This window comes from Stegastes partitus, unplaced genomic scaffold (assembly GCF_000690725.1).
Source record: "Stegastes partitus isolate 25-593 unplaced genomic scaffold, Stegastes_partitus-1.0.2 Scaffold423, whole genome shotgun sequence".
Taxonomy (NCBI): Eukaryota; Metazoa; Chordata; class Actinopteri; family Pomacentridae; genus Stegastes; species Stegastes partitus.
The window spans coordinates 97,686-124,264 of NW_007578154.1; the positions used below are offsets into that span (position 1 = coordinate 97,686).

At 38.8% G+C, this 26,579-nt stretch overlaps 1 protein-coding gene across 1 annotated transcript in view; it reads right to left on the reverse strand.

Annotated features, from left to right (window-relative positions):
- Positions 1-485: 485 nt before the first annotated feature.
- The window catches only part of trim37 (tripartite motif containing 37), a 29,793-nt gene continuing 3,699 nt past the window's right edge, over positions 486-26,579 (reverse strand). The window contains exons 6-25 of the mRNA XM_008285923.1: positions 25,958-26,045; positions 25,493-25,615; positions 23,252-23,375; positions 22,020-22,087; positions 20,308-20,432; positions 20,028-20,078; positions 18,758-18,839; positions 18,515-18,591; positions 17,436-17,615; positions 17,209-17,323; positions 16,544-16,735; positions 15,653-15,786; positions 15,420-15,502; positions 12,685-12,912; positions 11,102-11,410; positions 9,223-9,372; positions 6,676-6,874; positions 6,496-6,587; positions 5,461-5,571; positions 486-3,700 (exon numbers count right to left, since the gene is read on the reverse strand). Of these exons, the coding sequence (XP_008284145.1) occupies positions 3,654-3,700; positions 5,461-5,571; positions 6,496-6,587; positions 6,676-6,874; positions 9,223-9,372; positions 11,102-11,410; positions 12,685-12,912; positions 15,420-15,502; positions 15,653-15,786; positions 16,544-16,735; positions 17,209-17,323; positions 17,436-17,615; positions 18,515-18,591; positions 18,758-18,839; positions 20,028-20,078; positions 20,308-20,432; positions 22,020-22,087; positions 23,252-23,375; positions 25,493-25,615; positions 25,958-26,045 (2,578 nt within the window). The 3' untranslated portion in view covers positions 486-3,653. The remainder of the gene's footprint in view (positions 3,701-5,460; positions 5,572-6,495; positions 6,588-6,675; positions 6,875-9,222; positions 9,373-11,101; positions 11,411-12,684; positions 12,913-15,419; positions 15,503-15,652; positions 15,787-16,543; positions 16,736-17,208; positions 17,324-17,435; positions 17,616-18,514; positions 18,592-18,757; positions 18,840-20,027; positions 20,079-20,307; positions 20,433-22,019; positions 22,088-23,251; positions 23,376-25,492; positions 25,616-25,957; positions 26,046-26,579) is intronic.

Below are 26,579 nucleotides of genomic sequence, written 5' to 3' on the forward strand. Positions count from 1 at the left end.
ATGATGAGCACTTGTATTTCTGGTACTTTACTTCGATGCTAATACGTTTGTTATGTTACTTAAAACATCTTGAATGCAGAGCTATTGCTGCTTTTCTTTTCTTAGTAAAAGATCTGAACATTTCTTCCACCACAGCAGGAAACTCGAACAGGCAGATGATCAGAAAACAATCTGCAGGTCAGACAAACTTATTTAAAGGAGAAAACAAAGACAAACAGATAGAATATTATGCAAACTGTCTGCTGGAAACATCCATCACTGACGGTTCCTTCCTGCTTCTAACTTATAACCATCAGGCTGATGTCCAAAACAAAAAGCACACCTGTATTTAAGACCAGAAGCATGATTTAATCTCAGATAAACCCACTTTGTACCAATATGAATTCTACATTTCTACATTCAGACATTACTGTGTATAAACTTGCTGCAATGACAATTCATCCGTTATCCAAACGCAAAGTAACGGCAGACAGAAGACACGAGAATGTGCTCCGTTCCAATATCGTAAAACATTTTATTTATTACACAAATTGGAAATATACACATCAAATAACACCCAGTGCATTCTGGGAACATTCAAAAGAAAAGCAGCTTTTGACACAAGCACACATAAGATGAAAGGTTAATAACCAGTGAGAGCTTGGCTGCCGTTTCCCACGCCTCAGGCATGTACGGTAACAGTAACAGAGCAGAGAAAGCACACCATCAGCTGCACTGGACTCGTGGAGGTGAATATTATTTTAAACAACAACTTCTAGCGGACAGTCTTGTTGAGAACAAGACGTCTGTCCTCCTTCGGATCAGCCAATAAAGCCATGCACTTTCAGGCACATGTACAGCAAGCCGCACAGCAAGTTTATACGCCAACATATGTACAGTGTAAACTAATGACTGTAGACAACATGTTAAGATTAAGTGTCTGTCAAAGTACGGTATGGCTCGAGGAAGAGGAAAGAGTCAATCAGCAGTCTTACAAAGTGCAGAGAGGTTTGACAAACTGCTCCACTTCCAAACATGTATGTTTCCTCCCAGCAATGTACCAAGTGTTGCAGCAGCTCTGACTTGCGTTTGCTCTGTTTGTTGGGAGCACTGAGGTGAGAAATAATAAATCCATCAAGAAAAGCCAGCCGTGCAGCAGAGAACACGTTACATAATTAGTTTTATTAAGCTTTGCTGTCAGGTTCTCTGAGAATTTAAAAAATGACCTTGAATGCAGAACAACTTAAAGGGTCAGTTCACCCAAATTATCAGCACATTTCCTCTCTGCAGAGACTTTTTGTTGTTTTTGTCCGAATGAATCATTATTCAGGGTAATCCTCAGAGCAATCTGTCCACAGTTTTCATTGAAAACACTTTGTATCAATACAGTTCCACATATCCCCAGTCGAAACTGCTGACAGCGTTCTGTGGATTATCTACAGCAACTGTCATTTTTCAGAGCTGCAAAAACTAATTTCCATTTACCCAGAATTGCAATGACCATTTCATGAATATTTATTCAGCAACAAACAAGTAATTGGTATCTAATCTTTGGTTTCTTTTTTAAATAGCAAAACAATGATTATTTTCAAGCTTTCTTGCTTTTCGAGGGAAGTTAATGTGAATGAATATCTACATTTTTGAGTTGGTCAAATAAAAGGATGCATCCGGGGTGGAGTTGAACTATTAATCAAAGTATTATGCAATCAAAATGTGGACTAATGCATGTTCAAATCACAGAAGCTGGAATTTTTTGATGAAAGTAAAATGTGTCACGACATATGATTATAAATGAAGCATTGTGGTGCTCCAGCCTGCAGTCATATTGTCCAGACGGAAGGGAACATGCAGCAAAAATCATATAACTTATAGATTAACTTAAGTTGAAAAGAAATGCAAACATAACATTCCCGTTAAAATCATGTCTCATATTGCAATATCTGTCAAATTAATCCAAATGTGATAGGGGTTTTTTGCATATCAGAGTTCTAATCCAAGGTATGATGGTAATTCTACTTTCTTCTTTTTTCAAAGGATTTGCAGAGAAAATAATCAGCACATAAATCAATAATAAATTAGTAGCAGCCGTACAGTCGCCTCCATCATATCCTTGTGGAGGCACAAATCAGGGAAGTAAAGTTTTGTAAAAATTTGGATGAACTGACCCCTCAAAAAGAAAGATCTGCTTTGGTGTTGGAGCGACAAATTCAGTCCAGGTACAGAAACTTCTCACAGTAGACACAAACACAGAGGTGTTACTAATAAATACGTTTTAGTTTAAGATTTACTGTCATTGTAAAAAAGAATGAAAAAAGGCCTATTGCAGGTGTTTTTGTGTTTGCTGCTGCGACTTCTTATCTGAACGTTTCCATCTTTACAGAGCAGTACGGTTTGTTTCAGCACTGAAAGTCTGCCTCTATGTCAAAGAAAGAGGAGCAGTTGTGTGTTCTGTTGCTGCTGTTTCCCCATTTCCAGTCTTTAAGCTGAGCTAAGCTAACCATGTGAAGGCTTATTTTTTATAATACCTAAACAGAAATGAGAGAGGCACCAGTCAAGCTATTCCTTTACATGAGTAACATTGGGTGAATTTTTAGTTATGCAGGATATAAAGTGTAGTGCAGCAGCTTTCTGTGGGTGAAACGTGTTGCACGTGTATTTTCAGTGAAGTGATAGCAGATGTTAAAGTAAAATCCTGCTCGGGCAATATTCTGAAGTCCACAGCATGTTTCAAAGTTTCAGCCCACAGATATTCCCACAGTCCAGCAGCAGTTTTATAATCTAAGTGATTCAGTGATCATTTAGCCTTTTCAAATGTCAAATAAAGACAGACATCCTGCTGCGACTGTTATTAAGACAGAAGACATTTGCATAAATTACCAGAAAAACTGATGGTTCACCTCAGAAAAAAACACACACTGCCGACAAGTTGCAGTGTCACTGAAAGTGTGTGTTTGAGTGGGGAATAAAGACTTCTCAGCATTCAGGGCACAGGTGAAGGATGTCGAGTAGGTGTCGAGCCTCAAGCCCAGATCGACTGAACTAAACATTGGCAGGACACTGTTATAAAACACTAAACTCTTATCGACAGGATACAGATTATGTACACAAATATGGTATAGACTGGTCAGACTTACAAAAGCTTTGTTAAACAGACACGTCAACAGATTTGTGGTGAAATTTCATTAAAGTGACTAAACACCCCGTAGTCCGGGTTAAGAAATGTGAATAGTTTTTATGCCTTAAACGTTTTCAAAGCTGTGGCAGTTGTTTTTTTCTCTGAAGTATTAACTGAACTGACCATGAAATAATGCAACCAAGAATCATCACAAGTCAATTTTTAGCAAAAACTGTGACGGTTCTCTTAAACGGGCAGTTTCACTGTATGTACACAATCTTATTATTATTATTCGATTACCTCGACAGGTAAGAACTGGCCGTCTTTACCATTATTTCTGTCATTGTTCAATTCTGAAAATATTCAGAACACCAAAGAAACATGTCAGTTTCCAGGCAAACAGGCAGGGTGTTGCAGTGTCTTCATTTCGAGCTCATGCATAACAAGCAGTGTCTACTCTACAGATCTGCGTAACTAGCACATGTGTTGTCTCCGGCCATTATTGCATCGCTGTGTGGCCTTTGAGGATAAAGCATCGGTCTGAAAGGCTCAGAGGGAATCACCTGTCAGCAGGCAGGCTCATGTCATCAGACAGAAGTTGCTCTCCTGGAAGAAAGAAAAAGAACAAATACCACATCTGGTTCTGCAGAGATGCTCCTTTTTAGTGACATTTGTTGTAAACTGAAGGTGAAAAATGTACATCCGCATACTGCAAGCTGGCTGACGCAATAAAAGCATCGATTCAAAATATTCCACTATGATATAGTTTTTAGGTTGCTGTAATCCACAACAGTTCTTTTTAAATGTAAGATCTTTCATTTACAACATGCTATGAAAGAGGCCGTTCATTGCAACAAACCCACAAAGATTATCAACAGACTCTGCAGTTCAACGTAGTTCTGAGGAGCTTTTTAGCATATTTCCCCTTCATCCTATTTGTTTTTATGCAAATTTTTAGCCCTCAGAATAAAAACCTGAGAGAAAATGATGCAAATTGATGTAAAAAAAAAAAAAAAAGTATATATATATATGTACACACACACACGCACACACACACATATATGTATATTACCAGTAAAACAAAACAAACCACAATGAAAAGCAAAAGTGAAATGGAAGAGGCGTAAAATGGCAGCAGATGAAAACATGAGCATCGCAGTGCTCCTCAAATTAATATATGGAATGAACATCAATGACACATTTCCATCATATTTCTGACATTGTTTGATGTTGTTATGGTAGTAAATGAAATTGATGTCCATTTGCATTTCTGTTTTGTGATTTTTCCTGAAGATGTAGTTAAAGGTTGCACTACATTACTGGCCCACAAATAACAGAAAACAGAAAAAAAAAATGTGCGACCAGCAAGACAACATGGTACTGACGAGGAGTGAAATACTTTCCTCAGGAGTTAAAAGCAAAGAGTAAAATAGAGCTGAAGGGAGACATAATGCTGTACTTGACAGTCATTGGGAGGACAGAACAACTCCACATTTTTGTTGCTGTTGCTACGTAGCTGCTTGATAAATGTTGTTGTAAATAGACAACTAGTTGTCATTAATTTTGTCGAGGTGATGATGTGTCGCTGTAACACTCAGTGCTGGTAGTGACCAAAAGCAGGTTTAAACTGTTTGAACTCTTTTCTGGTTTTACCCCCTGGTTTGTTGGTTCAGTCACTGAACCAGCTGCGTTCTTCTTCTTTCAGTTCAACACTCTTATAAAGTATGCTGTATGTCATGTGAGCTAGTGGCACCATGACAAAGCTGGTCCTTACAATGGTGCCCTCACACTTAAAGATAACAACAGTCTTGCAAGTGCAAAATGCATAAGATGAACTCAGTAAATCTGTGTATCTGTATATTAGATTTGAGGCCCAAAGGATGCAATAAATTATAGTACGACAAGTAAAACAGGTGCAAACAGTGAAATGTCATCATCTCCTCTCATTTAGCCACTATCTTGTTTTAAAATGTTGCAGAAAACCAAACAAGATGAAGTTATTGTGCTGGCAGGTCTGCACATCAAGTAACCTCAAGAAAGAAGGTTGAGCAGCAGCAGAGTGTGAAGCTGTTAACAACCAGTGAGTATGTGCTCAGTGGTTTTAGTAATAGTATTATGTAGCTTTCAACTGTATTTGGTTTCATTTAATGTTGCATTTCATCAGGTCCTTAATTTTTACCATCTTCGTTGGCAGAAGCTGTAAGTTGTGTACTGGTAAATGTGTCTCATACTGCAATCTTGACAGATTTCATCAGGTTTTTCTGACTTTTCTTAACTGGGAGGCCCAAAATGAAACCATATAAAAGGGGCTTAAAAACTGCCGACGTCTGAGGTGTGTTATCACGGACGTTGTGTGTGTTAGCTACCTGTGCAGGGAGGAGTGTGGTTGTCGTAGCGAGAGTTGTTGCTCTGCAGGGCTTCATCCTCAGTGTCGCTGTCGCTGCTTGTTGCCGTCACCAGAACACACGGCGACTGATCTACAGACGAGATGGGAGAAGAAGGAATGAGCGCATCAAAAATGTATAAACATCCTTTCAATTTGTCAAATAAGTCGAATTTTTCTAATGTTTGCTTCTGTGACTGACATGTCTGCAGGCAACAGTGAAATGTACAGCAAGGTTGAGGAAATTCATTTAGGCTGGAACAATGTTTGTTGAGCTCACAGAGGAGAATCACAGCGCACAAGGTCCTCATATGGCTGATTTTCTCTCTTGATGGAAAATGCAACATTGTGTTTTAAATTTTACTACAGTGAAATATGTCAGATCTACACTTCTCTGGTGAATAAAACAGAGGAAGTTGAACAGTTGAATGAACGCAGCTGTTTTAAGTGACTTAGTAACATTTCAAATTAAAGTGTCACAGAAGTCAGTCCAAAGTAGGGCTGCTGCAATAACAAGATTAAACTTTTGCACTTTGAGTCCTTTTAAGCAAACATTCTGTATTTTAAAACATGTGCCAATTTGCTTTCAGGTGCTGTCCCATGAGAACACTAATGATGTTCCAAGAAAAGCAAAACGCACAACTAAGTATTTTGTGGAAAAACTACCCAAACAGTAGAAGAATCTAAAGTATATTGCAAAAGCAGGATTTAATAGTCATTTGTAAAAGGCTGCAGATCATTCAATTTAGAGTACCGCTGATCTAATGTGTAAATGTGAACCACAGACGTCTAAAGAAAGCTACGTAGTAGTATTGCGAAGGTTTTAAAACTCAATGTCGAGTGTGTGCTGTTTACGCTGCAATCTGCAGGTCACTACACCTCCACAGGATTACTATGGCAGATATTTCATGCCATAGAGGTTGTTCCTCATCATCAGGCGGATGTTGCTGCACATGCTAAACAAACAACACAGCAAGCACATAAATTCCTCAGGGTGGCAGCTACAAGGTGAACCAACCTTCATTTGACTGTTGCGGCGCAGAGGGACCCTCAAGCAAGGACTGATGGGAGTTTCCTGAGCTTTCAGATTCACAGTCCAACATGGCTGCCCTGAGGTAGGAGGAGATAGAAGAGTTATGAGTCACAGTTTGTGCCGCAGCCACACTTTCCCTGTGTATGATGAGTCTCTGAGTCGCACCCCAGGGCCCTGCTGCCACAGCTCTTGCTGGCAGTCATATAGCTCTGTCCTCCCAAGGAGAAGATGTCGTCCCTGGAGCCCGAGGCCCCGTAAAGCTGCTGCTCCACCGAGTGCTGCTGCTTGGAGGTGGAAGCCTGCTCTGATGAGGAGCTGCCGAGAGACACGAGGGGGCCCTGGATGCCGTCAAACTTCAGTATGCCTGGAGCAGAGAACAGGAGCAAAGTCACACAGTGGAAAAACACAGGTCTGCTTTTGTTTTCTGTTGCTCTGCAGTACAATCCAGGAAAACAGATCTAAGTTGGACTAAACTCATGTCATAAAACACAGAGGGCTGCGTAGGTGGAGGCATGTTGGGTCACATACAGTAAGATTATAAAATAGACCCATCAAGTCAAGAGTAAAACTGTCAATTCATGTGTCTGAAGGCGTATTAGATGTATGGATCTATTTGTCACTCATTCAAATGAATTAACACTCCGTGTTAAAGCAGGTCTGAACTCAGGGTAACAGTCGTGATACTCCACAATCTGAAAGTGTGCGATGCACTCAACAACATGATGTCAAGCCACGGCTTTGCACACACGAATGTGAAAATGGATTTTATAGACAGATATCGTCCCCGTCCATAAACTGTTTACACAACCATCATTTTACAAAATATCTCAAATACAAATGCTCCAACAACCATGCCATGTCATTCTACATCAACAATGCATCTAATACCAAAAGACCAATATTTCGTTGTTTCTGCTACTTTTGTGTGCAGGTGAAGTGATGCAGCAATGACAATTCATCAAATATAAAGAAACTGGTTGATATCAGCTGTAATTGTTGTTTCAGGCACATGCTCATTAAGTAAGGGAACAAAGAGCATGCAAGAATTGAGGTGTACATGTCCAACTGGGAAATGCAAACCAGAGTTTGTAAAGATTTTCACTTTAGAGGGCCTTTAAAAATAAAAAATAAAAAAAAGTCATGCATGTGGATATGTGGATGATGAGGCCTAAAAATGTTTGTTTTGCAAAGTCTCTCAAAATAAATTAAGAAGGACAAGGCTTAACTTTCCTTTGAGCTCTCCAAAAAGAAGGACATGAACTGTAATGTGTGTTGTGTAGTTCACAGAAATCAGGAGCTTTCTTCTTCTTTGGGGAATAAATATGTTTCCAATCTCATGGCAATCTACCTTCTAGATTAGCTGATGTCATCTGAGAGTTTCTCCAAGTTTGGCTTAAGAGCAGCACAGAAGACTCAACAAGTTTCCAAAACTAAGACGGTTCATCGCACAGGGTGAAAGAATGCGGTGTATGAATTTGTAATGTTTAGTCAGATGGACATGCTGAGAATCACCAAATATACAGTGAAATATCAAACAGCCACAGGAAATATCAGATAAGGCCAATCTTAGGTTTAGGAAATGACAAGATATTAGATTAATTTTGACCAAACACCTCAATCAACATATTATCAACATATTCTGACACGTTTACGTGAAGCGGTGGTGCTTTCATGTGGCATTTCAGGTTTAGATTAAGGTTGCTTTACTAATTTTCTACAGTGCCTAACACACAATTCATATGAAAAGTTGGATATAAACTCAGATAAGAGGGGGTGGTTGGAAATGTATCTTAACAGTGGTTAGTCCCTATACTCTGTAAAAACAGTAGAAGTCTATTATACATTAAGAGTTTTTTTTACAATCTACTGTATTGGAAACACATTACCTGATCTGAGGACTGCCTGGAGGAGATTTAGAAAATGGTAAACTGAACACATAAAATGCTGTGACATGATATGTAACTTATTTTTGGTTGCCAATAAAAATAAAATTTTTAAAAAAAAGAAGAAAAGTTGGATATAATTAAAGTAGAGTAAGTGTTTCGAGTGTAAACTGATGTAGCTGCAACATAACATGTCATGTCTTTTTCAAACACATAACTTCATACAATCTGGTAAGAGTTAGTGGTGGCAACTGTGAAATGGAAAAACAAAGAGTTGTAAACAGAGTTTAAAATATTGACATACACACTAAAATCGTGTTAGAGAGGAGGAGTATGTAGTGCCAAAACAACCTACAGTTCATTACAGACCAGTCACGAGAGAATCAAGATCTATTTTAAGTCACACTGAAGCAGAACAAAAGAGAGTTAAGTAGATTGTATTTGGAAAAGAACTGTATGTGTTCACTTGCACCAAGAAAATACTTCTAGATATAACAATTACATAATTTTTGTTCCAGAACCACGCCAAATCCCAACATTTCCACCACACTCGTTAATTGCATTCTATTGAGTGCTCCAACAAAACAAATGAAATTTAAAGCTGCACTAATCAATATTTTAGTTAACAATTTATCATCTCATGATGTGCAATATAAAAGTATCACTCGACTGCAGCAGGCAGATAAGTTCAGCAAAAGTTTTCAAAATGTCTGAGACAATATTACGTCTGTGCTGTATTTATAGATTTTTTTTCCTGGTGCTCTGAAGTGGCCCAAAAAAGTCAGTTAATGCAGCGTTAAAGAGTAAGATAAGTTTGAAAACTACTGACCCTCTGCTCCACCCATCCCATCTTTAGGATGCAGGCTGAGCTTTGCAGCAGCTTCTGCTCCTCTCTGGTCTTTTTCCATCTCCTCTGAACTCCTCCTCTTCACAACCAGAGAGCCGCTGCTGTCCAGGACTGGGGACAGAGATTTCCTGGCTGCAACATGAAGAAATAAACACATACACAAATATGTAATTAAAAAAATATACTGACTCTGCCAGCAGGAGTCCTGTCAGCCTTGCTGTCTGGAGTCTCGTCTAAATACAGCCATTAAAGGAATTTGTGCCTCACCGTCTCAGGCTAATAGGGAATGTGGAAAGTACACAGAGATAACTCTTGGTAAGACCATGCCAAAAACAGTAACTGTATCATTTTTAACCTAAGTACAGGATAAATAGGCTCCAAAAGGCTCCATGAGCTTATTTTTGAACTGTGAAAATCAAGTCTGGAAATCATCCACTGATGATCCAACGTGGCAGCAGACTTAGGATTCAAGAGTTGACCTGAGCTGTTGATGTCAGGTTAAGCTTGATTTAAAGAATGTGTTGTATTTATCCTGTACTTTACATCATACCCCGACGTGCACCGTCCCTGAAATGCAACTTCACGTTGCAGTGAAGCAGACCAAAGCAACTGTGATTTATCTACTGTGATTTAATATGCTGTGTTTACTTGGCATATTGATTCACTCAGTGAAATGCTTCGTTGAACCAAAATGTTGTATCTTACTTGCCAATGTAGTCATATACTGTTTTCTTGTTTTCGAAGTTCTGCCAACACATGTATAGACTCAGTTGGCTTAGACTTCTTCCCTTTTCTGTGTTGCAGTAATGTCAGCAAAAGTAGCTGTTGTGCGACATTTATTAACCTCGCCTCTACACGATCTGCTCTGGTACGATCTGGTAGCTTGAAGTACACAAAGAAACACAATGGCACAGAATCACCACCACTGACTAGATTTTTGGGGGGATAATTGCAGGGTGACAAAGACACACCAGTACACAAGTATGAATGCTCACAACAGCACACAGCCTTAGTGATCATTTAGATGGAAAACAGCTCTGTTTTCACAAAAAGATGCAAGAGGGTGAACTGATGTGGCCATTTTGCTTCATGTGTTTGGGAAAGAAACATGAATATGTGTATCAAACAAGCCTCTTGTGTCGGCTCTGCGTAGATTCAATGCAGGAGTATAAATGAAGATAGATCTTGAGAAGCAACAAATGCAGACCTTTAGTTTTGCTTTTGGAAAAAAGAGGAAGGAAAATATGGAAACAGACAATCAGCCCCTTGTATTGCTTCAGTTCAAACAGCACAAAGCTGCATAAGGTTTCCTAGTCAAATATGATTATAGTGAACTCAAAGTAAATACATAATAATTTATACATAATCATGCTACATACAAACAGTGAAGTCATTTATAGTTTGCTGATTTCTAAAGGAAGGCTCACACTGAAGACTCAAAAAGAAAATGAAGACAGCAGCTGGAGGTAAATATTAGTCTGGAGGCTGATGGATCACAGTGGTGACTCTGACTCTTAAAACATGATGCCGTTTATGATCTGAGCATTTGAGACGACAGGTAGAGAGCTAAACCACACAGATTATTCTAAGTAGCCTCACATTTCCAGTCTTTTTCAGATTCCAGTGCAACTTTTTCCACCAGTACAAGCTGTTGTGTAACTAAAAGCTTGACGTTTTTGCACAAAATGTTGTTTTCAAGGGTTTTTGAAGGTCAGAAGCACTTATCCAATCCCCTTCTTCAAAAAGAGAGATGAATATAAAAACTACTAGATGTGCAGGTCAGAGAAAGAGAGGATTGTTACGTGGGTTTGTACACATTTCATGACATGTAACATGCATTAGCAGTGGCAGCAGTCCTCACCTGGGCGGCAGGGCCTGGACCGAGCTGCAGCTGCTCTCTCCACCAGGTCCAGCTCACCGGGTTTACGGCAAACTGACAACTCTGAATCACCGTGATGTGATGGGAGATCCTCCACCCCGAAGGCTCCAGATGGGCCGGGCCTGGGATCTCCAGACCCCCGAGCCTCCAGCACTTGACTCTTGACATCGGACATCTTGCTGCGGACTTCGGCCATCTGAGCCTTGAGGCGGATCAGGACCCCCGAGTCCGGAGCTGATCGTCGCACCACCTGAGGCCGACGCTCTCGGTCTTTCCTTGAATGAGGATGTGCTAAAATAACAGGAACAAAAAAACATAACAGTGAATTTTAGAATAGATTTACAATTATGCATTTAGCATAGAAGCATGCATATTACATCCCAGCATGATTCTGAAGTAAGAGATGATTTTATTTATGTTTGCTCATAGTTATGTAGTCCGGCTCTACGTTTGGAGTTGTGGTCTTCTGATCGTGCTGCAAAATGAGTCATGGACCGATCAGTACTGCATGATGGATAAGAATCGGCATTTTTTTAATGCTTAAAACATTTGCATAAGACTGCACACATGTCTATTAAAGAAGCCAAGATGGTGTTGATAATTCAAGACTTGTCTCCATTTTCAAATGAACCTTATTTGTCAATGTTTGTACCGGAATTGGTAAAATTGCCATGCTGCTAGTGTGCAGAAGAAATCTTATTTATTAATTTTTTTGTAAACAAATACATTTTCTGCTTACATTCAGTGCTATCAAAAAAAACAAAAAAACAAACAAAAAAACAATGTTACACATCATATGTTATACAGAATGCCTTTTCTTTGTCATACAACATTTTGAAACCTGCATTGTTTCTTCTTTACTACTCTTAGCTAGCACGCTGTTGCATTACTAACAACTATTAATTAGCAGAATCATGCAAAGTAGAGATGCACTGATATTGTATTTCAGAGCAGATAATACCAGAAATTAATTGTTTAGCATGACTGATATGATACAAATGTAAAAATGTGAAGACGCTACTTAATAAGTACTTTTTTGATGTAGGTGAGAGCTTTTTCTTTTGAGAGACTTCCACATCGGTGGTAACATTGTTTTTAATGGCTGTAGCACTTTAAACTAATTAGTAAACCAATGACATTGTTTATTTTAATTAGTTTTTGTTGTGTTGACACTCTACCCAAACTGTTATAGTAGGAGCTCAACTTATCCTTAAAATAATCTTCCTCTGTGGCTGCTTGAGATTCATTAAGGATGATTTGATGCAGTAGCACACAGAAGAAGCACACAGGAACAAAGTAGTCATGAGTAATATCTGAAATATTCATCTACTTTGGTTTCCATCACTGGAAAAAAGGAAATGAAAAACATATTTAAAAATATTTTTCTCTAAGATGTAAGGGGTAGAGGGAGGTTTGAAAGATAGACCTTTGTCATCTATGGCTGCTGTTGAGTTGTGATCATCCAAGACATTTCTTCCCTTTTTTTATACTGAAGGGGCCCCGTGCATTGATTTCTAGTTTAGCTGGAATGATTTGTTGTTAGTGAGCTAAGTGTGTTTGCAGACCTTGGCTGTGCAGCAGAGATACTGGAGGCCGAGGCTGAAGCCCCCACAGAGACTCAACGCTGCTGCGCTCCTTCAAATCCAGCAGCTGGATCAGGAAGACCGGGTCAATCTCCAGAAGGCTGTTGGTGCCGGGCCCAACGGCACCACCACCAGCAGCTCCACTGCTACCGGCACTACGGCCAGCAGCAGCACTGCGGTGTAATGAACGCACACCGGAGCTGGATCCACCTGCAAATTAGACAGAACACAGTGGTCATATGGCTTACATAGGGCTGAGTGACATAGTAGAAAAATGTATGTTTCATTTAAGACAACAGTTACTGAGAATGTAACTGCTTTTACACAGGTAGTAATTTTAAAATGTACACAACAATGAAAAAAAAAAAAAAAACAGAAATTTTAAAAATACCAACAACAATAAAGGAATGACATCACCCTAATACACTATAAATAAATAGGTAAATAGTAAATGGCCCTACATAAGTACACAAACTTTGTCAACTTAGAAAGTAACATCTTTTATTGTCCAGTTTACACACGGCCATGCTTTTGAATCAACAGCCAGGGATGTGGTTTTGCCCAAAACTGGTAATTTACAAAAGCAACAATAAATGATTTTAAAATAAATAAATAAATAAATAAAGTCTTTCTTAAAAAATATGGTTGTGGTATGTGACTGATGTATGTTGATGTGGCTGATGCTTCACTACAACACTGTGCAAAATGCTCACTTTAAATATATTTATCAAAAGAAAGAAGGCTGTGATTGAAGCATGTAGTTTCACAGCTCTACTTACTCATTGCTAATAGTTTTTTCAATTAAATATACATATATTTCTTTAAGTTAATTTTCAGCTGACACCTAACAATTCTCCTTAAGTCACTTTCACACTTTAAATCCTGAAATACTGAATTTTAAGTCTAAGAGAAGCAGTGAGTCACATTGTTTATTATTACAGTTCACATGGGTCTCTGATTGGCCGGGTTCCAGCTGCTGGGGTAGTAAAATTCTCAGTAAAGGTTCCAGAAAAAATAAATTGCTTCAAAAACTGAGTTAGAAAACTTATGCTGGCTATAGACGGAAAAGTAAACCTAAATGTAAAAAAATGCTTAAAAAAAAAATACAGAGGGACTTAAAGAACATGCAGCAACATTTTGCTCAGCTCAACCCTGACATCGAATACACATCCCTCCCCACACATGTACACATACGGACACCAAGTGTTTCTATAACAGCAGGGTGCAAGGGGTAAAGTGCACCAACAATGACTCATCCTCTTCATGCCTTTCAACACCAACACAGTCAAACACACTGAAGGAGCTGCTTTGAGGCCCACCGCAGTATCACTGTGTTCAGCATGTACAGTTGTCAAACAACACAAATAGATTCTGTAAATTCTCAAACTGTGGCTGATGCTTTTCTTTGCCACAAGAAGAACAAGGCCTTTAAGGCAGGACATTAAACATTTCATTGCTACAACTTCACAAACTCAAGATATTCTTTCTAGATACCTGTGAGTTTTTTTAAATCTTCAAAATAAGTCACCTTGTGTTCTGAGAAACTGTAAAGAACATTTTTTCTGATCTTTTAGACCAAATGATTAACCAAGAAAATAATCATCAGACGCAACAGTTTAATTACAGCCCAACTACTTAACTTTGAATACAAACTGAATTAGAACACCTCCAGCAGGTCAGCATCCTAATCCCTTCAGTTCCTTGAAATCTTTCATTTTCTCCAAACAGCAGCTTAGCACACAGAAATAAATGGAAAGCAGTACTGGCTGCATTTATGTGAGAGCTCTCATCCTTATTGCTGGACTGGAGATTAGTACTGGTTACTTTGGGAACCCGCACAGCAGGGTGTGGAAGGGAGCTCATGTAAACACCCCCCAGGTGAAGCTCAACGCTGGCAGTTGGAAAGCGTTGAGCACATGTTATCTATATCCTCCGCACGTCAGTTAATGATTGTAGTCACTCGAGATGAAACACAAAATGAGGTAGAATCACGAATACATTTCTAAATATTTCTGATCTACAGTCACCCTATTTAGTATTTGTATGCAATACAAAACATAAAAAATAGTTTGCTATGATGGAGTTGTAACCATTTAAGAACATTTTTACATGTTTATGTCCAGCAGCATTTTTCTAGACATGAAAACCTCAATTAAGGTATGATTTTAGTTTTTAGGACCTTCTCTGGTCACTGATTACACCTGCAAAACTCATATCTGTGTATCAAAGATAGATTTTTTTTTTTCATCTTATCTGGTATTGTGCAAATGATGACTGATGACAGGAAATTACCAAGAGCAATAAAAAATGCAAAACAGTGAATAAAAGGCAGAAATGGAAGTGATAAAACAACACTGTTTTCATGTATTGCTACTTAAGATTTATGAACCAAAATGTGGAGCTCTTGCAATAAACGGAAACTTGGCCGCACTAAATAAAGGTAACATTCATCTCCTGAAGTACTCTAAACAGGACAAAGACAAACAGCGGACACACACAGAGTTCTATTTATACTACGCTGGTTGTCTGCACAGGCAAGCATGTTCGCACATGTGCAGACCCTGGAGGACACAGGCAGATAACACAAAGGCAGAGATCCTCTGTAGAGGTAAACAACAAAACTACTCCCACACAACAGTGTTAAAAAGAGTCAACAGTGGGAGTCACATATATATTAAATTATAAAAAGTAACTTTGCATGGGAATGTGAATTATACCTGTAGCTCCAGCCAAGTCATCAGGAAGCTCTCCTTCTTCTGTCTCCAGGTTCCCAATGAAGTCTACATCGTTCTCCCCTGACCTGTGCAAACATTACAGGAAGATGTAAAGATTTTACCTTAGCAATCTTTGTTATTATCCCTCCATCACAGCTCAGCAAGGAAGAGGAGTCTTTATGTTTTAATTTCCAATGCCTATTGTTTTGTAAAGCCGAGTCAGAAGCCTTACTCACATGGTCTCCTCATCAATGTCATTCTCTTCAGTATTGCTGGTGGCTGTGGAGCTTCCTGAAGTGCTGCTGCCATCCAGCGGGTTCACCTCCTCCTCCGTCAGACAGTCAACCTCCAAGTCACCGTCTGATAGCTCCTGAACAACACAGTCACACCACAATGAACACAGACTCACGGCTTTGATGTAAAGATTATAATTCCTCAAGAGTAACTTCACCAGTGTAATAATCTGTCTTGCCAACAGTATCAGTATGCTTTTGTTACAACCTGGCCAGCAGTCATATGCCAGCATCATGGCACAGTAGTACAAAGCTAAAGGCCACACCTGACCACGGACCTACACATTGCAACTTATAGAACCCTGTTTAGCTAAGTTTTTCCTCCTCCTGAAATGTAGCATGAACTCTTTAAAGGGGACTACTGGAACAACAATGAGAGGCTAACATACAGGATGAGGATCAGCAAATGAAGCCAATTATTGTCAGCCCAAAGGGATCCTTTTGTTTGTTTGTTGTGACCAACTGCAGTGTGGTTAGGGATCTATTAAAACACCTCATGGCACTCAGCTATTAGACTAAAACTAATTTTGTCTCGCAGTTTTGAGACTAACATGACTTTTAATTGACAGACCTGCAGCATGTTCGATTTACCAAAGGAAAAAAAACAAAAAATGTTTGATCTACAAGATTGAACTCATGTTTTTCCAGCTGACCACACTTAAACATATTTTTTCAGTACATTTTTCAAGCTGATAATAAACACAAACACAAGTTCTTAGCTTCCAATTAAAAATGACAACATCTATAGATCAAGCTTTGATGGAGAAAATACTGCATGTTCCCCCGAGCAGCACAATACAAAACTATATCCAACACAGTATATTCCATCCTTACATTAGAGTCATCGTGCTGGGTCCTCTCTTCTTCGTCGCCTTTCTTCGTGTTGTTTAAAGTGGTCTGGAGGTCGTCGTCACTCTTCACTGAGCGAGGGTCTCTTTCAGAGGTTGTGGTTCCGGTAGCGAGCCTCAGGTCGGGGGGCGAGGAGCTGCGAGACGTCTGACGGCGGAACAGCTCAATGGCCAACCTCTGAATCAAAAATATAAACGTTGACATAAATTTTCAAAATAAACAGACACACATCCAGTTACCATTCTTTCCCACCTTAACAGCTTTAGGATTGTTAAAATCTTATTCCCTGCTATCTGACAGAATCATAAACAGTTTCTATTATCATGTTCAAGCTTTTACACAATAATGAAAAATCTCTAATGCTCACACTGACAGAAAAATTCAAACAACGCTGCATTATTTTATATAAATTTCCTTAAAGTGGAACCTTACATATTTGGTATCTTTGGAAACTTTGGAATCTCTGCTTCAATCTAAAGTAATGATTGATTAGCTTGTGAAGACGTGACATTGAATTCAGGTACCCTCACTTCACAAAGCAGTTCTCACTTGGACAGTCTAACAACTTGGATAGATTTAACGGGCATAAAACACACAAACCCAGAAACAGACACACACACACACACACACACACCACACAGACAGAGCACCTCTTTGAGGTTGTTGATCTGCTGGATGTAGCCGCTCTGGGCCGACTCCAGCTGGCTGATGTACCAGTACTGATCTCTGCACTTCTGGAAGAAGGTAGGTGAGCGAACCTGGTAGCTGTGCAGCACACACAAGAACACCACTCTGTTACTCTATGACTCCATAATATCAGAAAGATGCAGGCCAACATGCTTTACAGAATGATGATGGTGTTTGTGTGGATGCTCACCGGAGGACCAGTGTGTCCGTCTGCATGTTCAGGTAGCCCTCGCTGGCCAGAAGGTCCAGTCTGAAGAAGCGGTTGTAGCCCCAACACTCACCAACCTCAAAGTCAGACGCAAACTCTCTAATGATGTTCTTGGTTGGGTCACTGGAGGCCTGATGGACCATCTCCACACGGTACTCATACCTGCACAGATCCAAGATAACATCAGCACACAAGGAAATACATGCAAGAAGTAGAAGTTACTCAGGAGTTTCAGATGTCATTATTTTTAAAGAACTAAATGACAATATGTGCTTGATATTTGGGCATTTAACACAGTTTGCTACATGTGGTTTGTTTTTAAGCTTAAAAAGACTAACTTTGGCAACATATCAAACTAAAATACAGACTTTTATAGTGCTGGTCTTCAGAGATTCTGCTGTGCAGCAGTGATGATCAGTCCAAACAGAATCTCTTGATTTTGAGAGGTATTTGGACCAAAATTACAGAATTGGCTGCAGTTCTTCCTGTAAAGTTGCCAAGAGTCTGCAACCTTTCTGTGTCAATTGGAATTAAGAATACAAACAGCAAGGGAGCACTTTGAATACCAACAAAACACAATGATCCCTTTCGGTACCAAGAAAAATAAACAAGGTGAAAACATTTAAATTCATGTTTTGTTTTGTTTTTTAAACTCAGGATGAAATAACTTTTGATGACTTTCTTAATACAAAGCTGATTTTTCAAACATATCATTAATCTGACTTTAGTTTTTGTGCTGCTAGCCTCCCTGAGTACTTTTGATGTGCTCAGACTTACAATCATTTGAAAGCAGTCTTGCCAGTTCAATAATGACCACTGTAGCCTTTATAAATGAATTATTTATATGTGTATCATCATGAATAGTTATCATTGTGCCTGCATATAAAATCTTTTACATAAGATAATTTAACCCCATGCATAAATGTGAGGAAACAAGACGTTTAGAAAGAGCTTCATGTACAAAAGTAAGACTTGAAGGTCAGAGAGTGGAGCATGAAGGAGAGATTTACTGAAAGAAGTTTGTGGAAAAATGGGGGATTTATTAAAGAAATAATTCATACTTTGATGTTTCAGGAAGTCCAGCAGACAGTTCCAGGAACACAGACAGATAGTTTCCACGGACAACACCATTACCATCCTGAGGAAACACATTATGCATATTAAGAGTTATTAACGTAGAGACAGATGCACTGGTTTTCCAGTGATTTTCTTTTGACAACTTCAGTAACTAATCACTAATATTAGAACGTGTAGCCAGGTTTGAAGAAAAATATCAGCAGAGAGGAAAACTGTGTCAAACTCACTGGATAGACTTTGAGTCTCCAGCAGAGGCCAGATATCTGTAGAGGAGGGCTGTAGACTGGGTCAGCTCGCTGTCTTAATGTACTACAAAAAACAGAAACACAAATATGTTAAACCTTTACACAAACATCTCATCAGCTGAGGCGTTTGTCTATAGCACAACCTCTTGCATGAAATGGGTTGAAGTGACGTGCAGGTTGCATCTGACTGATGTCTGTTCAGTTTTCATTTCAGCATTATTTTTTACTGTCTAGGTCTGCATTGTTTCCACATCATTTCACTGTCAAAATGTTTGCTGGGCTGCTGTAACAACATCGGGATGCTACGAAAGGCTTTTTCTTTTTGAAGGGTTTCATTTGTCATTTCCAATTAAGCGATAACAGCAGCTCAGTACAGCCTATAAATACTGCTCTTTACTTTTTTCTTTTTTATGATGCATTGCACTTCAGAGAGCTGCTGAAGCACTCCAAGTTTAACACGTGTCAACTTTCAAAGTTTAAAAAGCTCTTGAAACAGATTTGATAGTGAGTCGACCTGCTTCAGAGAGCCCCTTATCCTCATTGTCCACAACCACTGGACTTTGTGTTCTCTGCTGTTCTTCCTCACGGTGGTCTACTTTTAATCAGACTCCTTTTAATAAACAAAGTATTTAAATGTTTGCGTTGATGGAACTTCTACCACCATAACAAAGCTGCTTCTGGGAACTGTGTGGCATAAAAGAGATGTGACATTGTGCAGAAGAAGCATTTTATTAGAACATTACATTAGACCACAATAAATAAAATGTTCAAACAGCATGAAAAGCTTCTAAATTACAGATTTACTTATGTAGAATCTTTGTCTTTATTTAAAACTATGCTATCAGCAGAAAAAGATTCTTTACCCATAACCCAATTTCATTCCCTCAAGTGCAATTTGTAATTTAAAGTTAGCATGTTAATTGTTTTTATAGTTGATCTACACAACTCATCTCTTGTGTTTGTGTGGCTGTGGCACATTAATTTTGTGATGTGGGATCATGTTATGTTAGGTAGCCAGTAAAAGAACACAAGGCATTTGCGGTTATTTAATTTATCATTGTACAGTTCTCTGCTCGGCCTGAAAAGCAAACAAAACCTGTACAAAAACAGCACTTTAAATTTCTATATCGGGCAATATCAACTGCATTTAAGGATGCTGTTTAAAGATGGAAAAGTTGAAAACAATTGACGAAAATGTCAATAGCAGAGGTCAATAAGATGTTTAAGAAATGAAGTCTAAAAGAGGATTTACCTGAAGTTGACTAGAACAAAAGTGCTGGAGTCGTAGGCAGGAACCAGCTCACTGAAAGCACAAACAGGAAGGATGAATGCAGATAAAAACACATTGATTAAGGCTTTACTTTACTGTCACTGTCAGGATATTCCCTTTTATATTATGAGTCATAATAATGATTAATGGATTGATCGAAAACATTACAGATAATTGCATTTATTATTAAAGATAAAAATCTTTTATATGCATGTGGTATTTTGCTATTAGACTTGTCCTGTCCTGCAGCCAAGCAGACTACCTGGTGAAGTCTGGAGGTACCGGCGTGGTGACGAAGGACTGCATGGGTTTCCGGTGGACCTGCTGGAACATGAGCAGGATCTCTGGGCTCTTAGAGATCAGTTCACTTTTACTGCACGAGTGAAGCTGTTCAACAAAAACAAAAAGCCAAGTAATCAGTAATGTAGTCACGCTGGATGCCAAAATGCAGCTAAACAATCAATGATGCCAAGTTGTTTTTGGCCTGGATAAAATAATCTATAGAGTTTCTGTCAAAAACAGTTTAGTGTATCTTAGACGTGTAGCAATTTTAGTCTGCTGCTTTATATGCAATGAATGAACTCACTGTGTTACTACGACTGCAGCTTAGCATCCCAGTAGGATAGCAGCACTAGTACTTAGATCAGTACGAAGGAAGCAGTTGGTGTTGCGTTGTTGTTTGGAATTTCACTGGTTGTCAGTAAATTTTGTTGGTCCTTTCAAACTGCCTATGGATTTCTATTTAAGCATTTTCTGCGTATTCACTTAATATCGCAGGTGTTGATAGATCACACCACTCTATTCTCATAATAATCAATTTATAGGTTAGGATATGTCCCTTAAAAAGAGCAAATTATTCTGTTCTATTAAAGATTCACTACTGTAGTCACACCTCTTGCTAAAAACCAAAATATTACAAATATTGCATTGCTTTTGGCCTGATTTGTTTTACAACATGAAATAAATCTCAGAACTCCAGTAATCAATAATGACTTAAACAAGCATACAACATAAAAGGAGGTGTTTACAGTGAATTATCAGCGATACAGCAATCACACTGTTGTTTTTGGTTTTACAGCTTGCAGATATACTGTACAGTTACTTCTGACTGTACACTACCAGCCCTGCACCCTGGATTTCACACAAGCGAAACAAAAATATGTCCAACATCATAAGTAAGTAATTTGTTAGCTTTTTGTTCTTTTGTCCTCCAAAGTGCAGTCATGTGGTTTTAAAGTGCAGCTCCAGGCACAGATTGAAGTCCTAGAAAAATAATCTCTGTGTATCAAAGTTACATATTTACCAGGTTTTTCAATTAAAATAATTGCCCCCTGCTTTAAAATGCCTTAGATGCCCCTCTACATTGTTATTTCATCTAGAATGTGCAGACCTATTAGGTCCCTCTCTCGTTCTCTGGCCACCCCTCCACTGCTCGAGCACACCAGCTCACCTACAACTCTGTTCAAATCATTTATAGCTAGTCTAAATGGAATAATTCAGCTATACATGTTTGATCTGGACACTGATCCTGAAGCAGTAAAGAGATAAAGAAAGTCCCACTATGCAAGTTGGCAGGATTGATTCCTTTTTGTTACATATAAAACTCAGTCATGGTGTTGACTGCTATTTCACTCATATGTCTTCCAGCATTATAAACCACCATAAGGACACATTAACAAGGGGGAAAAAACAGTTCCACAAAACCAGTTTCAGCAAAAATGTAGCTTCTAAATTGAGTAATCTGATAATTAGTCTGATTGTGGGATTCACCTTATAATGTAACACAATAAAGCACCACAAGACAACAAACTGTGGCTTAAAAGAACACCATGGTGCTGAATCAATGGCACAGTATGTGTTGTTGTACTGTATGTGGGTATTTTAGAGCTGGCTGAGCTTTAATGTAGCACAGCTCACAGCAATATGCAGAAGAGCTAAATGAATGGAGGCTTTGATCTGCTGTAGACTACCAACCTGATGCTCCACCTCCTGCAGCAGAGACTCCAGCAGCTCCGTCTCCTGGGTCAAGGACGTCTTCTGGCCTGGTGGGGAGGAACGCATTTCTATTTTCAGCGTACTTGTGCTGAATGTCAGCCCTGATGGAAGCTGGTGAGTGTGAGTGGGCGGGTGTACAGGTTGTGTATGTGGGTGCTGAGTGCATGCTTCCACTCAGTCCAGATAAATATTTCATATGTATATTACCCGTAGCTATAAAAAGGGTGGCTCTCACTGCTTTCAGCAGGGTGTCTGCATATTTTGTTAGGTGAAGGTCCCGACCTTTAGACACATTTTAGCGCCATTCATGACGTCTTGCAACAACAGGAGCCCTTTTCAGACATGGAATGTGTAACCCTGGTGCAACTTCAACCTGATACAATGAAGCGTATTTTGTTATATACAGACACGCACACAGCTGAATTTATTTAGTTGTTGAATATTGACCACAGTAAGTGTGAGGGTGACCCAAACCCTTGCTGCCATTCTGAAGAAATTTTATAACAATTTCATCATTTCTTGTGAGGAGAACTTTGTTGCACACTACTCTTAATTTCTGTTCATTAACATGCTGTGGAGGAAAACTAAATGTTTAACGATGTCATATGTAACTTAGGTAAAACTGTCTCATTCACAGTGTAACCTGCTTTAATAAATCAATTTATTTTCCTTTTAAGTATGAAAGACAACACTGTCTGGACAAATGTATTACTTTGATCTCAATCAGTCTTGCTGTGTATTTATTCTTGTGCCGTTGAAGCCTCCAAGTTAACCTGAGGTCATTCAATTCAAACTTAAACTGTTTTTATTGTGTTACAGAAATGTTTTTGGCTCATCCTGCTAGATTAGATCTGGTTTTAACATGAGATTAGCCAATGTTCTTACAGACAAAAAATCGTGTCTGAAAAGATGGGTCATGTGGGTCATGTGTCCGAGAGAGGCAAAGGATGAATTTAAACTAAGACTAAGGTCAGACGTTGTTCAGATAAAATCTCTGAATCTAAAAACAACTGTGCTTCTCCCATTTCAGGTTGTCTAAATAACTAAACTGAGGATATGAACTGTTGATAAATATAAATGTAGCCAACATAAAAATACTGATAAAAAAAAATCCCCCCTTCAAAAAAAGCACATCACAACTCCCAGGAGTGTCTCATGAACCCAGAATCAGCACGTCTGCCTTGTGACAGTGATGAGTGCAGGAGTCCTACCCATGAGAGTGATGAGTTTGTTCTTGAGCTGGTTGTCCAGACGAGCGATCATCATTTCCACAGCATTTCGGATCTCTCTGACTCTCTCATCCTTCGCTCCCCTGACGGCCTCAACGTTCCTCTCCTGACACAGAAAACACACACAAACACACACACAGGCTGACTAACAAGTTCCATTTCAGCAGTTGAACTTAACCAACAACCTAAAATATTGAGATGTTAGTGCCATCTGGTGGACACCAATACTACCGTACATCCACCTTACATTAACCAACTACAAAATCTTAAATAAATGTAATTAATGTAACACCTACACAATGACTTAATACTTAGATAATTTTATGTTGTGAAGTAAAGTGGTTGTTGAATTACATAAATAATGACCATGGTAGTTATGAATAAAATGCTTTCATGTTGTAAGCAGCCGACATTGACCTGAAACTTTAAAGTGGATCTGGCTGATCACTGTGGTTATTCTCTGGAGTTTTTTCTCTTCCACATCCAACAATAAGACATTTTTTTGAAAAATTCCTTTCTTCACAAGACATGTTAATTTAAAAGTTTAATCTGCTACATTTTTGCCTTCAAAAGCATCACTTGCTGCATTCAGCCTTGCATTGGTTTTTGTTCAGACGTGAACAGTTATAGTCACAGAAGTGTTACAGAAATGCTGCAAGGTCTAATCCAGTAAAACTACATGGTCCGTGACATATTTTAGTTTTATATTTGGAAGCTGGTACAACTGTTACTCTTTGGTACATTCTTATACTGAAGAAATTCAAGAAAAAACAGCCTAAAAGATAAGGAGATATAAGACAAGATCCAAGAACAAATCCTCCAAACAGATTTTGGTGATTTAATGTGGACATGCAGTAATTTTTTCACACACTTAAAATTGCCTTTCAAGGACAAACACATTGCAGTTTAGATCTGTGAAATCTGCCAAAAAACACTTGCTTTAATCAAGTATTATCATGCTTTCATCGAAATGGATTTATTTGATACAGGTATAGACTAAAGAAGAAAAAAAAACAAACAAAAAAAACAAATGAAATATCTAAATGCAAAATAAACATTCTGTTTACCATGTCAGCATCATTGTTAGTAAATGTACAGAGAGGAGGCAGCTCATTAGCTGGAAGAGAAAAATCTGTTTCTGCCTCCAACTTGTCAAACTACTTCCTCTATTTCTGTAACAATACTTAGGCCTGTCACAGTTCTTACATAATCATCTGAATGTAATTATCTGAGCTGAGCCCGATCATTTTGCATAATCATCTGAATCATTTCCATTGAAACTGAAAAACTGGGCGAAAAGAACAAAATGGTCACATTTTAATGACTATTTCCATATCGTTTTCCATCATTTACACCCCCTGCTTCTGCAGCGGTTCTTTGATACCAACCGTTTCTCGAGGTGTTTAACTTCTAATATTTGACCAGCTGCCTTTGGATGAGCGTTTACTGACATCAACGTCCAGGATTTTATGCAAAGTCAAACATTCCAGGCCCAGCACTATCTGTGAGCACACTTCAGTTTTAAGTCAAATAAAAAAGGAGAGCCCAAAACCATGGAGGAGGTGATCTGTCGCAATAAGGTGCCAACAAAAAGGTGCTAAAGCCAATAATTTAAAACTAAGTGGCATAAAATGACCAAAAAAAAAATCATTTGTATGACATTTCATCCTCGACTGAAAGTTCAGGATCGCACAATGCTGCTTTCCATGAGACCTTCAAGACCTGCAGACTTAAAACCTGCACTGACATTTCAGTTTAAAATAGTTCCAGGTGCCCTAATAGCACTACTAACACTGTTAAATTAGTTACCTAATGATTTCAAACAGTAGGATTTAAAACTCCACTATGTAAAACTGTTGTTTTTTTACTGTTTCTGAATGACACTTGCAAACAAAAAGGGTGTTAAATATGTGGGCAGCAATTATGCTCATGACCACATCTCATGAATACACATGAGCAAATTACACCAATCAAGTCAAAAAAAAAAGAGCAGTAAAAGAATCTTGATGAAAGAGCCTCAACAAGGTCTCAGAAAAAGTGAGATTTAGTGAAAGTATAGAAAAATGTTCTTGCATGAAGCCCTTTGTGTGAGGAGGGAAGTCTACCGTGTCCAAACAGAAAGGTTTCATTCTCTCTAGAGTGAATGTGCTAAATAAATGTCACAGCCATTCATTTGGTTTTTTCTGGAGTTTTATGTACAAAAAAGGAACAAGTCATACTCACCACTTCTTGCACCAGACTGATGAGCTCCATGAGGCGGCGGCGCAGCTTGGCAACCTCCTCCTTCACCTTGGTCACGTGCTGCTCGTAAATCTCCACCAGAGGCTTGAAGGTGTGGCCTCCATGCTGGAAACAACAAAGTCACTCTCAGGTTCCAGCTACTCATACGTGAACATTCACTGCTTTCTTCCATTTTATATAAATTTAAAATGAATATTTTGGAGATTTTGACTGTTAGGTAGAATAATCACATCACATCAGGTATTAGGAAGTTGTCATAGGCATTTTTAACCATTTCTGACAGTTTTAAACAGAACTATTAAAATAAAAAAACAAAAAATCCGCAGACTAACCAATAAGTAAATTAATCATTAGATGCAGCCTTTCTTTTCCTTTATGGAGAACTGTGGGTGATTAGTATGGGTGCCTCTATGCTTAACATAAAAATAAAAGATGTGAAAATGTTACCATGCCTCCCCACAGAGCACACTGGTGGCAGATGCATTTTTTGCAGGTCCAACAGAAAACACTCAGCTTCTCATGGTGGTTCTCACATCTGCAGAGGAAAAATCCCACCACATGTCAGACAGAAAGAAACACCTTTTCTAGAAACCTTTTTTATGTTTTGCAAAAACAGCAGAACTGGTGTTCAGTTTGCATTAAGTCTTCCTTTATGTAATTTAAGTATCACAGAAAATACATGCATCTTCAAATACAGAGAGAAGTCGTGTTCATTTTACACGCAGGTAGCAAAGCTCTGGGACAGGATTTTTTTTTTTTTTTTTCTCAAAAAGCCAAATAGGACAGCTGTTAAACACAGATTCCATGCTCATACAGTGAACTCATTTGCATCACGGTGAGCGCTCTCAGTATGAGTCCTGACTTCCATTAAAGCTGTGGGGACATTTTTATTTTAAGCAGAAGCAAAGTCCCTCTAGAGCGAGTCTCGCCACTTGGCAGCCTTCTTTGTAACGCCTCCAGGCAGTTATTTCGGGCTAACAATCTACATGAATGAGGAGAGAGGCATAACTGCGATTTCCAAGGTGCTTCAAACAGCATGTGTAGACTCAACAGTCAAATCTTATGACAA